Source organism: Oncorhynchus mykiss, chromosome 24, assembly GCF_057628025.1.
Source record: "Oncorhynchus mykiss isolate SJ-2025 chromosome 24, ASM5762802v1, whole genome shotgun sequence".
NCBI lineage: Eukaryota > Metazoa > Chordata > Actinopteri > Salmoniformes > Salmonidae > Oncorhynchus > Oncorhynchus mykiss.
The window spans coordinates 8402939-8419318 of NC_143045.1; the positions used below are offsets into that span (position 1 = coordinate 8402939).

At 43.2% G+C, this 16380-nt stretch overlaps 1 protein-coding gene across 1 annotated transcript; it reads left to right on the forward strand.

Moving 5' to 3' along the window:
* Window positions 1–8820: 8820 nt before the first annotated feature.
* LOC110503643 (adapter molecule crk) lies at window positions 8821–14886 on the forward strand. Its single transcript, XM_021582078.3, has 3 exons — window positions 8821–9369; window positions 9703–10265; window positions 11776–14886. The coding sequence occupies exons 1-3, from the start codon at window positions 9150–9152 to the stop codon at window positions 11911–11913; spliced, it is 921 nt and encodes a 306-aa protein (XP_021437753.2). The 5' UTR covers window positions 8821–9149; the 3' UTR covers window positions 11914–14886.
* Window positions 14887–16380: the final 1494 nt, after the last annotated feature.

The following is a 16380-nucleotide window of genomic DNA, read 5'->3' on the forward strand; positions in this document are numbered from 1 at the left end:
GCCTATGCCGCACGGCCATCGCGCATTCATATATGTATACATACATATTCTTATTCATCCCTTTACACTTGTGTGTATAAGGTAGTCGTTGTGAATTTGTTCGATTACTTGTTAAATATTACTGCACTGTACACTAGAAGCACAAGCATTTTGCTACACTCACATTAACATCTGCTAACCATGTGTATGTGACCAATCAAATTTGATTTGATTTTGGGTCTTCCATTCCTGTGGCGGTCCTCATGAGAGCTAGTTTCATCATAGCGCTTGATGGTTTTTGTGACTGCACTTGAAGAAACCTCCAAATTTCTTGACATTTAAAGTAATGATGGACTGTAGTTTCTCTTTGCTTTTTTGAGCTGTTCTTGCCATAATATGGAATTGGTCAATTACTAAAAAGTCTATCTTCTGTATACCACCCCTACCTTGTCACAACACAACTGATAGGCTCAAATGCAATAACAAGGAAAGGAAATTCCACAAATTAACTTTTAAGAAGGCACACCTGTTAATTGAAATGCATTCCAGGTGACTACCTCATGAAGCTGGTTGAGAGAATGCCAAGAGTGTGCAAAGCTGTCATCAAGGCAAAGGGTGGCTATTTGAACAATCTCAAATTTAATATATATTTAGATTTGTTTAACACTTTTTTGGTTACTACATGATTCCATGTGTGTTATTTCATAGTTGTGATGTCTTCACTATTATTCTACAATGTAGAAAATAGTAAAAACCCTTGAATGAGTAGGCGTTCTAAAACTTTTGACCGGTAGTGTATACTTGTTTGTTTGGGAATCTTTGTTTGTTTGTTTGGGAATCTCTGGCAACTCTCTCCTAACTGTCCACAGTTACTGCCCACAGGACTGCAATTTCCCCTCCCAAACCAGTGGATGATTATTAGTGGAATATTAAATCAAAACAAGCTAAATGTGCCTGGGTTTAAAAAAAAATCAAAAATACAAATAAACCAAAGGTGTGAACTGGAATTTCTAGACTTGTGTGTACTTGAATTTCGCTATTATGATATTGAGTGTATCATCTCTCTCGCTCTCTCTCTCTCTCTCTCTTTCTCTCTCTGTCTCTGTCTCTCGCTCTCTCTCTCTCTCTCTGTCTCTCTCTGTCTCTCTGTCTCTCTCTCTGTTCCTTGCTCTCTCAGTTTAGGTGATGAATTGGAAAGGAAACTTCTGTGTATTTCCATGAAATCCAAGTGACTTGCTGTCTTGCCAATGCGATGAAATCAAAACCTTAAATACTGTATTCTGGTAAACATATCTGTTTCTTATTTTTCTGCATGTTTTCTTTATTATTATACTATCAGTCTTTCCCTTCTTCTTTGTCTCATTATATTGTAACAGATTCTGAATAAAATGCCTGAGCAGTGAGCTGCAGTAAATAATCCCTAATTCTCTGCCTGAAAATATTTTGGAATGTTGCCTTGGACTTCAGCTCCAAATTTCCTCCCAAAGCACTTTTTTTCCAGAATAACTTTGCATTTTTCCATATATGGAGTTTCAGTGCTATTTCTTGGATCAATAACTAGAGCAGTCTGTCTCTCCCACTCGCACAGACAATGAGCAAACAAAGACTTAGACGCACTGAGTTGGTAACAGAGTTGGAGGTGGACACACAGATGGGGCGCAGGTGCTGCTCTGCTGACCCCCTAGCAGACCAGTTGTTCTGTGATTCTCTGCACGATCCATCCAGAGTCCAGAAGATGTAACACAGTGCTCCAGAGTCAGGGTTTTGCCAGGCAATCTGGGTCGTCTCACACTAGGCGGCCACAATAAATGTAGCTAGTTTCCATCGCATCAGTCCAGATATGCAAATTCAGGAAAACCCCAGATGCCTAAGACATATATTCAGGAAAACCACAAATGCCTTCTTAATCTTTTTTTAGTGAGGAATGAGGAAGAAAAGGTGGTTGGAAAGAATTTTTTTTAACTTAAAGTAGGTACTTCAAGGGACATTTGTGAGTGCCACTTCCTAGGGAACTATTGCTCCAACTGAACTACACCAGATCCAGTTTTGATTTTTCTAATGATACCATTGGAATGATGCCCAGAAAATTATATTGAAAACACATTTTTTTGGCACTCTTTTGGGTCTCTGGTATTATACTGACATCTGGTGGTCACTTTTGGAAACATCATAAAAGTGAAAACAAAGAGCGACTGCCTCTGGAAAGCAGCATCTTGTTTTGAAAATGTCCTGTGTGGCATCGACATGAGTCAGAAACATGCTTTCTAGTGTCATTTATTATACACTGCTCAAAAAAATAAAGGGAACACTAAAATAACACATCCTAGATCTGAATGAATGAAATATTTGTATTAAATACTTTTTTCTTTACATAGTTGAATGTGCTGACAACAGAATCACACAAACATGATCAATGGAAATCCAATTTATCAACCCATGGAGGTCTGGATTTGGAGTCACACTCAAAATTAAAGTGGAATACCACACTACAGGCTGATCCAACTTTGATGTAATGTCCTTAAAACAAGTCAAAATGAGGCTCAGTAGTGTGTGTGGCCTCCACATGCCTGTATGACCTCCCTACAATGCCTGGACATGCTCCTGATGAGGTGGCGGATGGTCTCCTGAGGGATCTCCTCCCAGACCTGGACTAAAGCATCTGCCAACTCCTGGACAGTCTGTGGTGCAACGTGGTGTTGGTGGATGGAGCGAGACATGATGTCCCAGATGTGCTCAATTGGATTCAGGTCTGGGGAACGGGCGGGCCAGTCCATAGCATCAATGCCTTCATCTTGCAGGAACTGCTGACACACTCCAGCCACATGAGGTCTAGCAATGTCTTGCATTAGGAGGAACCCAGGGCCAACCACACCAGCATATGGTCTCACAAGGGGTCTGAGGATCTCATCTCGGTACCTAATGGCAGTCAGGCTACCTCTGGCGAGCACATGGAGGGCTGTGCGGCCCCCCGAAGAAATGACACCCCACTCCATGACTGACCCACCGCCAAACCGGTAATGCTGGAGGATGTTGCAGGCAGCAGAACGTTCTCCACGGCGTCTCCAGACTGTCACGTCTGTCACATGTGCTCAGTGTGAACCTGCTTTCATCTGTGAAGAGCACAGGGCGCCAGTGGCGAATTTGCCAATCTTGGTGTTCTCTGGCAAATATCAAACGTCCTGCACAGTGTTGGGCTGTAAGCACAACCCCCACCTGTGGACGTCGGGCCCTCATACCACCCTCATGGAGTCTGTTTCTGACCGTTTGAGCAGACACATGCACATTTGTGGCCTGCTGGAGGTAATTTTGCAGGGCTCTGGCAGTGCTCCTCCTTGCACAAAGGCGGAGGTAGCGGTCCTGCTGCTGGGTTGTTGCCCTCCTACGGCCTCCTCCACATCTCCTGATGTACTGGCCTGTCTCCTGGTAGCGCCTCCATGCTCTGGACACTACGCTGACAGACACAGCAAACCTTCTTGCCACAGCTCGCATTGATGTGCCATCCTGGATGAGCTGCACTACCTGAGCCACTTGTGTGGGTTGTAGACTCCGTCCCATGCTACCACTAGAGTGAAAGCACCGCCAGCATTCAAAAGTGTCCAAAACATCAGCCAGGAAGCATAGGAACTGAGAAGTGGTCTGTAGTCACCACCTGCAGAACCACTCCTTTATTGGGGGTGTCTTGCTAATTGCCTATAATTTCCACCTGTTGTCTATTCCATTTGCACAACAGCATGTGAAATTTATTGTCAATCGGTGTTGCTTCCTAAGTTGACAGTTTGATTTCACAGAAGTGTGATTGACTTGGAGTTACATTGTGTTGTTTAAGTGTTCCCTTTATTTTTTTGAGCAGTGCGACCAAATCGTAATACACATGGTCAACTTGGTTTGACATTTGATGACATCCCTATGGGGCAAGTTAAGGATTATCAGTCAATTATTAATGCCAACACCTCCAAATTTCAATGACAGAAAACCTCAAACCTACCATAAATTGTATAAATTCATAAACAAATATTGAATGCATTTAATGAGACAACTAAAAGATCGGCAACTTGAAAATATTGTCCCATTTACACTTTGTAATATATTGACATTGCCTAATTAGCCTCGGTGATAGGCTATCCAACGTCAAACCAACCTTACCATGGTTGCACACCAGCTGGTTGAATCTAATTGGCGAAAGAAGTTGGCTAGGCGACTTCAGGACACAAGACCCGGTGAGACTATTTCAAGTTGTCTAGAAGGGTGACTGTGTACTGTTTTGGGAGAGTGAATGTACAAACCATAGACTGCTTGCCACGTGCAAACACACACAAGAGACACGCACATTAAACCTCCCCCCAAGACAACTCTCGTTTCTTTACCATGACTGCTGCATTTCAGCTCCCTTTCAAGTGAAATAAAGTCAATTGAGACCAAGGGGCCAGAGTTCCGGTCTAGAAGCACAGTTTCGACTTCTCCTACAGACTTGCTTCGGTATTACAGTTAAACTGACGCCCGGCCCAGAAAGACCATTTCCATAGACGGCCCCATAGGGAAGTCAGATTATAAAATTCCTTAAGACACAGGAGCTGGTTGAAACACAGTGGTGGGAGTGGCGAGCTGTGGCTCCATGGCAGGAGCCGGTATAGTAGGCCCCACTACTAACTTTAGTACCAGGGACTGAGCAGGCTGGATCTGGAGGGGTGCTCCACCAGCACAGTGGAGGGGTGCTCCATCACCGGTCCAAGTCATCAACTTCTTGGGCAGCTTGGTGGCTCAGCTCCTCGTTCTCCCCCTCGGAGACATCTTTCAGTTGTAAGAGGAGACAACTGTTGAAGGACTGCCTGTGACAGTCAGGTGACGACTGGCAGTGTCCATCAATTAAGTACTGGCGATAGTTGTCAGGTGGTCTGTAGGAACCTTCCGTTTTCCTGACTGCTTCAATTAGCTCATCAGTCTCGTCATTCTGGTTGTGTAAACGCAGTGAGCCTTCCAGTCGTCACTAGCGGTCCACGCTCAGGTCGATTCTGATCCCGGTGATCTCTGGTTGAGATTCGATGCTGATCTTGCCAATCTCTGGTTGAGGTTAGCCTAAGGTGGGAACCTGGTGAATTAGCCGCCGGTAAAACGTCTGAGTCTCTGTCCTCTATTCTGCTGGTCAGCCTGGGTGATGACTTGGACCGGTGATGAGTCATTGAAGGGGACTGCAGGATGTATTCCATCTCAAGTGCTCAAGAAAGCCCTCTAGCTCTTCCCCCTAGCAAGAGTGGTGTGCTGTTATGTGTGGTGGTCTGTGCCTTGACTCGTAGCCATCTTTGTAATTATCAAGATATTGTGGCAGGTGAGCTGGTCGTCGTGGACAGACCACATCTTGTGGAGGATTTTGTATGTTAACTGGCATTCTTGGGCTGTAGGAGTTACTGGATTCGGCTCCAAGGACCATGAAAAAATATGTGTAGGTTGTCAAATCTAAGTACCATTCAAATAGGAGGGAAACCGTAGGTGCTGGTTTTAGGCCGGTAGTAACCACTACTGTCAGGTTAGAACAACAAGGAAGCAGTACTCCAGTTTAAGGGGTTTTAATGGACAGAAAATATCCACACACACACAGGTCTGAGCACTCTTGAAACTGACAGATTATGGATGTTTAGCTGCACACACAATAAAACATCAGAACAGCAAAAGTATGTGACCTCATGCAGGAGGATGAGTAGCAGGAGGAAAAATGCAGTGCTTGTCAGGATAGGGAAAGAACATGTCTGACATCTGCCCTGTCAGTGCTGGGGTCTTGCACTGAATGTCCCGGGAATCTAGGTTGCTGATAGGCTAACATAATAATTGGCGTGACCTTGACCAATAAGAACTAAAATACATTTTGGACCTTCTGAAAGGGGGCTGAGCTGCCTGACAAAAAAAAAACACCAGTAGAATGTGCTAGAACAGTTTACTGAAGCTGGCCGTTTGAACAAAACCCATCACTGTGACGTATTAATCCATTGACTGGCCATCCCTACATGTACGATGTCAAACCCGCTGACTCACAATCATATACAAATCCCCCCTCGGCAAGACCCCCCTTTATATCAGCTCACAACTAAGACTCCCCACCACCAACAGCAACCTGAAATCCAGCAATTACAGTCCCTTGCGAAAGTATTCGGCCCCTTGAACTTTGCGACCTTTTGCCACATTTCAGGCTTCAAACATAAAGATATACAACTGTATTTTTTTGTGAAGAATCAACAACAAGTGGGACACAATCATGAAGTGGAACGACATTTATTGGATATTTCAAACTTTTTTAACAAATCAAAAAATGAAAAATTGGGCGTGCAAAGTTATTCAGCCCCCTTAAGTTAATACTTTGTAGCACCACCATTTGCTGCGATTACAGCTGTAAGTCGCTTGGGGTATGTCTCTATCAGTTTTGCACATCGAGAGACTGACATTTTTTTCCCATTCCTCCTTGCAAAACAGCTCGAGCTCAGTGAGGTTGGATGGAGAGCATTTGTGAACAGCAGTTTTCAGTTCTTTCCACAGATTCTCGATTGGATTCAGGTCTGGACTTTGACTTGGCCATTCTAACACCTGGATATGTTTATTTTTTAACCATTCCATTGAAGATTTTGCTTTATGTTTTGGATCATTGTCTTGTTGGAAGACAAATCTCCGTCCCAGTCTCAGGTCTTTTGCAGACTCCATCAGGTTTTCTTCCAGAATGGTCCTGTATTTGGCTCCATCCATCTTCCCATCAATTTTAACCATCTTCCCTGTCCCTGCTGAAGAAAAGCAGGCCCAAACCATGATGCTGCCACCACCATGTTTGACAGTGGGGATGGTGTGTTCAGGGTGATGAGCTGTGTTGCTTTTACGCCAAACATAACGTTTTGCATTGTTGCCAAAAAGTTTTTTGGTTTCATCTGACCAGAGGACCTTCTTCCACATGTTTGGTGTGTCTCCCAGGTGGCTTGTGGCAAACTTTAAATGACACTTTTTATGGATATCTTTAAGAAATGGCTTTCTTCTTGCCACTCTTCCATAAAGGCCAGATTTGTGCAATATATGACTGATTGTTGTCCTATGGACAGAGTCTCCCACCTCAGCTGTAGATCTCTGCAGTTCATCCAGAGTGATCATGGGCTTCTTGGCTGCATCTCTGATCAGTCTTCTCCTTGTATGAGCTGAAAGTTTAGAGGGACGGCCAGGTCTTGGTAGATTTGCAGTGTTCTGATACTCCTTCCATTTCAATATTATCACTTGCACAGTGCTCCTTGGGATGTTTAAAGCTTGGGAAATCTTTTTGTATCCAAATCCGGCTTTAAACTTCTTCACAACAGTATCTCGGACCTGCCTGGTGTGTTCCTTGTTCTTCATGATGCTCTCTGCGCTTTTAACGGACCTCTGAGACTATCACAGTGCAGGTGCATTTATACGGAGACTTGATTACACACAGGTGGATTGTATTTATCATCATTAGTCATTTAGGTCAACATTGGATCATTCAGAGATCCTCACTGAACTTCTGGAGAGAGTTTGCTGCACTGAAAGTAAAGGGGCTGAATAATTTTGCACGCCCAATTTTTCAGTTTTTGATTTGTTAAAAAAGTTTGAAATATCCAATAAATGTCGTTCCACTTCATGATTGTGTCCCACTTGTTGTTGATTCTTCACAAAAAAATACAGTTTTATATCTTTATGTTTGAAGCCTGAAATGTGGCAAAAGGTCGCAAAGTTCAAGGGGGCCGAATACTTTCGCAAGGCACTGTATATAAACCTGGCAATCCTCAAGTCCCTCGTATCTTTGGTGAAACTGATTTTCAATTCTCCGCAGCTAGAGACTGGACCATCCTTAAAAAAACACTGAAACTAAGCTCTTTTGTGTTCATTGGTACTTTTAAAAACAAACTGTCTGAAATTTTAAAGGTGCACTATGCAGAAATAGGTCTGCCTTTTCCTGGTTGCTAAAATTCTAATAGTTTGCCAAATTTCAGTTAATGTGACAAAACAACCAAGTAGAGAATCATTGTACCATCTAAACCGCTGTGAAATATGTATTATATAACCAAAAATATTGCATTTTTAGCTGTTTAAAGCTGGTGTACAAAACCAAAAGTAAAAGATGCAAAAATGAAACCTCAGAACATGAAGCATTGATTTTTATATAGGGCAAGTCAGTTAAGAACAAATTCTTATTTTTAATGACGGCCTAGGAACAGTGGGTTAACTGCCTGTTCAGGGGGAGAACGACACAGCTCGGGGGTTTGAACTTGCAACCTTCCGGTTACTAGTCCACCGCTCTACCCTGCCACATAAACCATATCTACTGCCTCTTAGACTTGCTTTCAACTCGATTGCCAGATCTATAACTCGTATTTCTATGTGAATTTGGTTTGGTCGCCCAAAAAGTTACATATTGCAACTTTAACTGATAACTGCATGTGTTTCCACCCTGCCTCTTAAATGCTGCCTATTGCTGAATGTTTTACTGACTGTTTTACTGACTGTGCATTATGTGTATTTTGACTGTTGTTTGTATGATATTGTTTTACCTACCTGTGTAGGTCGTCATTGTAAATAAGAATTTGTTCTTAATTGACAAACCTGTAAAAAATAAATGTAGTCGGGCATAATTGCCGAAATCAGTGGCCTTCAGGCCTAAAGCACATCATATTTTGGATTTATGGGCCATCAAATAGACCACAAGTTAGATAATCCATGGGTTGGATTAATTAATACAAGGTATACTGTTATTATTATTATCTCATATCCTATCAAAAATAAAGTAATGTTTGACCTTATCAACATGGACACCCTCATCTGACACGTTGCTACGTAATTTATATAAACGTCATATCCGGCTAATGGGGTCAGTTTTGTTTCCCCGGATCCGCCATTTCATTTTTTGAAGTTACTTGTGGCAAGTTACAAGGTTTTATTCAAAATTGTATTGTTTTACAACTGGGTTGGGTGAGTTATAATCGACATATCATTTCATTCAGGCGGTCAGACACGTTTTGTTCGAGGACCGGCTTGTGGATTTTAAATTGATGGGCATATGCAAGTTGCGAATGTCGCCTATTTTCCAAACGTGTTCTCCGCGCTAAAGTTTTTGTATGAGTTGAATGCTGTTTGAGGATAAGGGGAGGAAAAGGGAAGGCCCGTGAAGCCTCGACTTTGGAGTGGGAGTCATGGCCGGAAATTTTGACGCAGAGGACCGTGCAAGTTGGTACTGGGGTAGATTAAGTAGACAGGAGGCAGTTTCACTTTTACAAGGACAGAGACACGGAGTGTTTTTGGTGAGAGACTCAATTACAAGTCCAGGCGACTACGTGCTGTCAGTTTCAGAGAATTCCAAAGTCTCGCATTACATAATCAACAGCATCAGCAACAACCGGCAGTCTGGCGCAGGTAAGAGAGACATGTTTTGGGGCTGCAGAATAAAGAAGCTCAAAACTCAGGGTATCCGCATGCAACCCAATGATAAAAGATGAATCCAGCAAGAACACTACGTTGATTTGGCTTTATTTGGAACATAACTTTAGATTAACTTCCTACACGTGAATCAACCAAACAGTGACGTTTGGATTAACCAGACGTCAAATATCTAGTCGACTGCCTTTTATGGGCCATAAATGTGGTAATTCACATGGCAATGAATAAGGCCTAATACCTTTGGCCATTGAAATGGTTTCTGTTCTTTCCTTTTCTACTCATCCCTCTTTCCCCACCCTCCTCTCTCAGGCCAGGCGCCTCCACAGTTCCGCATAGGGGACCAGGAGTTTGACGCCCTCCACTCGCTGCTGGAGTTCTACAAGATCCACTACCTGGACACCACCACTCTGATAGAGCCCATCAACAAGGCCAAACACTCTTTCTTGGTCAGCGCAGGTGCTGGCGGCCCGCCGCAGCGGCTGGAGAACGAGTATGTCCGTGCCGTCTTTGATTTCCCAGGCAACGACGACGAGGACCTTCCTTTCAGAAAGGGCGACATCCTGCGGGTCCTGGAGAGGCCTGAGGAGCAGTGGTGGAATGCTCAGAATTTAGAGGGGCGTGCCGGGATGATCCCTGTGCCCTACGTGGAGAAGTACCGACCGGCCTCTCCCACCTCGGGGGGCCCTGGAGCAGGGGGTCCCGGTGGGGTGGGCTCTGTAGATGGCTCCAGTGTTCAGGGCCCTCCTCTGCTAGACCCGAGCCAGTACGCCCAGCCCACACCTCTGCCCAACCTGCAGAACGGACCCGTCTTTGCCAGGGCCATCCAGAAGAGGGTGCCCAATGCCTATGACAAGACCGCCCTTGCCTTAGAGGTACCTACCTAGCTGTGCTCTCGTCTCCTCTTTCCCTTTTTTCATCATCCCTCTGTCAGATTCTTTGATCCTCTCATGTTGTCTTGGATTTTCCTTTGTCCACAGCCTTCAGTGCAATGAGGATAATCATTATTGGTATTGTAAAACATAGATTTCCTTTGGCATTATGTCAAGATTGAGAGCAAGGGAATCAAATCACTTTTTTTATTATGCCTTCTGTAAAGTCATAATCTAGAGAAGTCCCTAGGTTCCCTCCCAGTAGGTCATTCCAAGTTATGTCTTCCATTTCCGTTCACTGCTGGAAGGAATGAAGGCGTTGGTATGTGGCCTCTGTGACTCGTTGCCTGTGACTTCCTCCTCAGCTTCTTAACCAGTTGCATGCCCCTCCGTTTCCCAGTCGCTAGGCTTGTTAAAACAAGCTAGTCAGTCTGGTTCATGTCCATTAGTCACCAAACAGAAGAAGACCGACTAAAACCGGGAGGGACATTCAATGCTTGTTTTATTTTTCCATTGTAAAACGTTTTGCTACGGGCGTGCCCTAATGAATACGAACCAGTCTATGGGGAGTGGTGGTCAGTCAGTGAAATCAATAGCCAACTGCTCTGAAGTTCATTAGAGAAAGCTGCCAGAGGCTCCCTCCCTGACTGTCTTAACTAACTGTCCGGAAGGGGAAAGAGGGCTTCCACAGTGGAGATCGTTGTGGGAAGGAAATACTTTGTGTAGAGGAACATTTCCTTTCATTTCTCTAATGACATTACTCTGAGCCAGAGCGGCCTCTGGGCGACAAGCCAGCAGTCTCAGCTGCTCCCGTCTCTCCTCTTTTTTTACCTGCTTGGAGAGAGGGAAGAAGGGACAGTGAAACAGATGCATGATGTTCACTTTCTGTCTTGACGGAATCAGCTACCGGGTGGAAGTAGTCTGTTTTGCCTCTGTCTTTTGAAATACAAAAACTAATGTCAAAGACTTTTTGCCAAACTTTTATATACTTTTGGGTCCCAGAGAGTTTAGATTTTCTATTCACCCGAGAGTCCGTCAGCGCTGCGCTCCGATAATCACCAACAGGATATTTACCCTCCGTGAAGGTGTTTGCCAGTGGTATGACTCAGGAGGTATATAGGTTTAATGATTAGCCCCCCGCACACACTTCCTGGTCACATCTTAGTCGATGAGAGTACTTCACTCTCTTTAGAAGAATGTAATGAAGAGGCCGACAGGGTGAACCAGCAAATGGACCTCTGCAGTACTGGTTTGTGTTTGCGAGGCAAAATGAACTGCTGCGATACAAAGTTTCACAAATGCTGCAACTACTTCAACAAGGTCATTACAGGGTGAACACAGTGTTCGTTGGGCACCAATCGGACTGAAACAGCGAGCGTCTACCTGGACTCGTCTAGTCAGAAAGGCCCATTTTTGTGTTCCGTTGAAAATCGTTTGCAAGTGTTTTCCCGTTGCGTGCCGTAATGAACATGACCCAGGTCTGTCTGTTTGACGAGTCCTTCTCCTCCAACAGGTGGGCGACATGGTGAAGGTGACAAAGATCAACGTGAACGGCCAGTGGGAGGGCGAGTGCAAAGGCAAGCGCGGCCACTTCCCCTTCACCCACGTTAAGCTGCTGGACCATAATAACCCAGAGGACGAGGTGAGCTGAGAGTGGACACTGGGCTCCTTGGGCTCCTCCCATCCCTTACCCTGCTCTTAAATACACACACTCACTCCCTCTCCTGCCACCATCGCCCCTGTGCCAATCAGCAGCCTCCTCATGGCCACTTCCTGTTCCTCAGTTGGTCCCGTTAAGATAATCATTACGCTGTGTCATCTTCACTCACAACACCAGTATTTATACCACTTCAGCACCATGGCCAGCTCTATCAAAACACCCACATATACCCCTTCTAAAGAAAGACTCAGGCCTTGTCTGATGGGGATGAGGACAGTGACTATGTGTTACCAAGAGGAAGAGGGGGAGTGTGTGGACAGCTATTCAGGGAGAGGGAAAGCAGGGTAGAAATGCTCTCTTGGACTGGAATCGTATACACAGACCCACGGAGAAACACTTTCTCTGACTGTCAAGGAGAGCCGTTAGGTTAACACTACATTGTACCCAAAACTATCATCCTCGCTACAAATCCACGACCAAGTAACTAGTAGTCTTTTGTAAGAAAGAAAAAAAGAACATATCATTATGAAATTGTTGATGACCATTACATGCTAAAATCGTGTTTTTGGGGGGGTTTTTTCTGCGTTGTTTTTCTGAGAAGTAACATTGCCAGTCCACCACTATTGCGGAGATCTCATCAAATGTGTCAGCTATGTTGTCTGCTTATGGTATTGTCAGGCGCTAAATCTCTTATTTGTTTGTCTGTCCTACATTGCTTGTCTGTGTTTTTTAAAGTCTTTGTCTGCTCCACTCCCACTCTGAATCACTGAAACAACATTTTTTTAAATATATTTTTTACACTGTTAACTTTTCACCTTGTTCTTAACAGTGGAGATGCCTTTTTGTGTATGATCAGCCAGGGTCGCGCATATGTTCTGCCATACCATATAATAGCATAGCCAAAGATAGACTGTTAAAACAACATGTTCATATGAGTTAATGCTCAATATTAGTATGACTTGGCTTTCTCCTTGCAAGATTCAAAACTAATTACGGTAGCATCTACTTGTCCTCCTGTACACGTTGGTTACGAGGTCAAGGCAGGTCATTGACACGGACTGTTCTCACTTTTCTGTTCTAGATTCCAGTCATCCACTATATTTTGAGAATTGATGTCTGTCCGTATTAATTAGTGTAATAGAGCGAGCAAAAAAACACTTAATTTGCGTGTATCCACAAACCACCATACTATTGTTAAGATTGTCAACTTTTGAGTAGGTGTTCTCTGTTGATAAGAGATCACAGTTAATTCCACCTGTTGACACATGACAATCTTTCCGTCTCTATTATGTAGAAATAGGACAACGTTTGCACCCTGGCACAGCATCACAAATGTTAGATGCAAAGGAGTTTACTGTGCACAGCAGATGAGTATCTCTGGTCCACTATGAATTACACCTATATCTGACCGTTCTTACACTTTGCACCCCACTGAATGTGCCCCTGATATTCACATGGATAACTTCACCTCCTTGAGTGCTTTCCCACAGATTTAGGGGGAGGTGAATTGAGAAGTGGATGACCTTGTCCTCTGTAGCACTGGCCACTAGGGTGCACTGCAACAGCATTAGGCAGAGAGGTTCTGGGAGAACCTAAGTGCTAGGCTGCCTCTGAGCCTTAGCCCGTGTTGATCAATACAGTAGTCTGTGTTGAGGTTGCTATAGGTGAAATGTGTTTTGGTTTTTTCAGAATGCACTTCAAGCCATTTTTTTTTTTTTTTTACAATTACTTATCAAGTCTGACCCCTCCCTTTTCTTGCCTTTATTGTGCCAATATGTAATTTCTGCTGTGTTCATTGTCTGTGGCTTTTAAAAATATATAATGAAGGTAATTTAGCCCCCCAAAAAGCAGCTGTGAAAAATCTAAAAGCATTATCAGGGTGTGAAGTGTACAGAAATGATTATGGTAATACGAGTTAAACTCCAATGATGTAGTACCTCGTCAAAAATACACTGGGTGCTGGCCTTAGATGTAGGTTCTGGGTAGTTGTTGCATAGTCCAGATTAATAGAATATATAACCTTTTAACGATTGGATTGTCCGTGAACAAAAGGGGTTTTCCCATTGCCCACAAACTGGTACCATTTCTCTGTGTAATTGTTGTTTTGCCAATTAATGCCACAACCTATGTTTATGGGCAGGGTTGGGTAGGTTACTTTCTAGATGTTACTAGTTACTAGTTACTAGTTACCTGTCAAATTGTAGTCAGTAATATCTTTTGGATGACTCAAACTCAGTAACATGATCTGATTACTTTGTTACTTTTTTGATTACTTTCCCATTTATAAGCATTAGAAGCAGATAAAAAGGAACCATCGAATGCATTTGGTGTGTCGTCATAATGGTCTCTAACTTGTGGTCAAACTCACTCAGGTGGAACAACTGTAAACTTGCGCCTTTTTTCAATGCTGATTTTAATGTCATTGAGAAAACAGAAAGGTGTCATTTTTTTTTCTTTTTTCGCCAACACCCTTTCTGAATTTCAAAGTAATCCAAGAAGCAATCTAGTTTTTCAAGACTATTTGTAAGATGGTTACAATATTTTTGCTGGTAATGTAAGTGATTACAGTTAGTTCCTTTTGTAATCAGCTACTCCAGTATTAACATTTGTTCAATCATGTCTGCATTTTCCATTCATTTTCTCAGTGCATGCCTGTTGCTTATGTAATCTGCTCTTATTTTAATGCCAATAAATATTCTAAAGTATTGTATTTTTGTAACCCTGTGTAAGTCATTACCTTTCATAATGGGGCTTGGTTGGCAACCGCGAATGGAAATTGTGATATCAAAATGTGCCATTGTATTATAACACTATATATTCTTTTAAGACAATTGAAATGACCTTTTTATTTTCTGTAGCATGTAATGTGTTAAGATATACATAGTAAATAAAGTCAAAGGATTGGCAAATGAAAATACTGTACCCTAGCAATCTTGTTGATTGTCATAAATTGATGAGATCAAACTGCACTGCCTTTTCTCATAATTTGGCTCACTTGTCATGCATAACATACTTACAAAAAGCCAGTTGCCCTACTCGTGTTTATTTGTATTTAAATATCCAGACAGCTGATTATTATTATTATTACAGGCCTTTCTACTAAAACTTGGTCCCAGACTTGTTAAAGATGTCACAGCCAGCCTGTTTCACGTGTTTTATTTTATTATTTAACTAGGCAAGTCAGTTAAGAATAAAATCTTATTTACAATGACGACCTACCAAAAGGCCTCCTGTGGGGACAGGGGCCTGGGGTTAAGAAATATAGGACAAAACACATCACAACGAGTCAACAAACACTACATAAAGAGAGACCTTAGGCGACAACAAAGCAAGGCAGCAACACGTGACGACAAAGGATGGTAGCAACACAACATAACATGGTAGCAGCACAAAGCATGGTACAAACATTATTGGGCACAATCAACAGCACAAAGGTCAAGAAGGTAGAGACAACAATACATTACACAAAGCAGCCACAACTGTCAGTAAGAGTGTCCATGATTGAGTCTTTGAATATAGAGATTGAGAAACTGTCCAGTTTGAGTGTTTTTGTTGCAGCAAACTGAAAAAAGGAGCGAACCAAGGAATGTGTGCGCTTTGGGGACCTTTAACAGAATGTGACTGGCAGAACGGGTGTTTGTTGAGGATGAGAGGGCTGCAGTAGGCATCTCAGATGGGGGGGGGGAGTGAGGCCTAAGACGGTTTGATAAATAAGCATCAACCAGTGTGTCTTGCAACGGGTATACAGAGATGACCAGTTTACAGAGGAGACTAGAGTGCAGTGATGTGTCCTATAAGGAGCAATGGTGGCAAATCTGATGACCGAATAGTAAAGAACATCTAGCCGCTCGAGAGCACCCTTACCTGCCGATCTATAAATTATGATTCCGTAATATAGCATGAGTAGGATGGTCATCTGAATCAGGGTTAGTTTGGCAGCTGGGGTGAAAGAGGAGAGATTACAATAGAGGAAACCAAGTCTAGATTTAACCTTAGCCTGCAGCTTTGATATGTGCTGAGAGAAGGACAGTGTACCTTCTAGCCATACTCCCAAGTACTTGTATGAGGTGACTACCTCAAGCTCTAAACCCTCAGAGGTAGTAATCACACCTGTGGGGAGAGGGGCATAATTCTTACCAAACCACATGACCTTTGTTTTGGAGGTGTTCAGAACCAGGTTAAGGGTAGAGAAAGCTTTTTGGACACTAAGAAAGGTTTGTAGAGCATTTTTCTCGAAATCCAGGGAGGGGTCAGCTGAGTATAAGACTATCATCTGCATATAAATGGATGAGTGAGTTCCTGCTGCCTGAGCTATGTTGATACAAATTGAGAAGAGCTTGGGGCCTAGGATTGAGCCTAGGTGTATTCCCTTGGTGACAGGCAGTGGCTGAGACAGCAGATTTTCTGACTTTATACACTGCACTCTTTGTGAGAGGTAGTTAGCAAACCAGGCCAAAG

Bases quoted from the DNA above. Each gene is read 5' to 3' on its own strand.
- LOC110503643 (XM_021582078.3), top strand. From the start codon at position 9,150: ATGGCCGGAAATTTTGACGCAGAGGACCGTGCAAGTTGGTACTGGGGT. The intron at 9,370-9,702 runs GTAAGAGAGACA...CTCCTCTCTCAG, and splicing joins CAACCGGCAGTCTGGCGCAG to GCCAGGCGCCTCCACAGTTC. The intron at 10,266-11,775 runs GTACCTACCTAG...CTCCTCCAACAG, and splicing joins AGACCGCCCTTGCCTTAGAG to GTGGGCGACATGGTGAAGGT.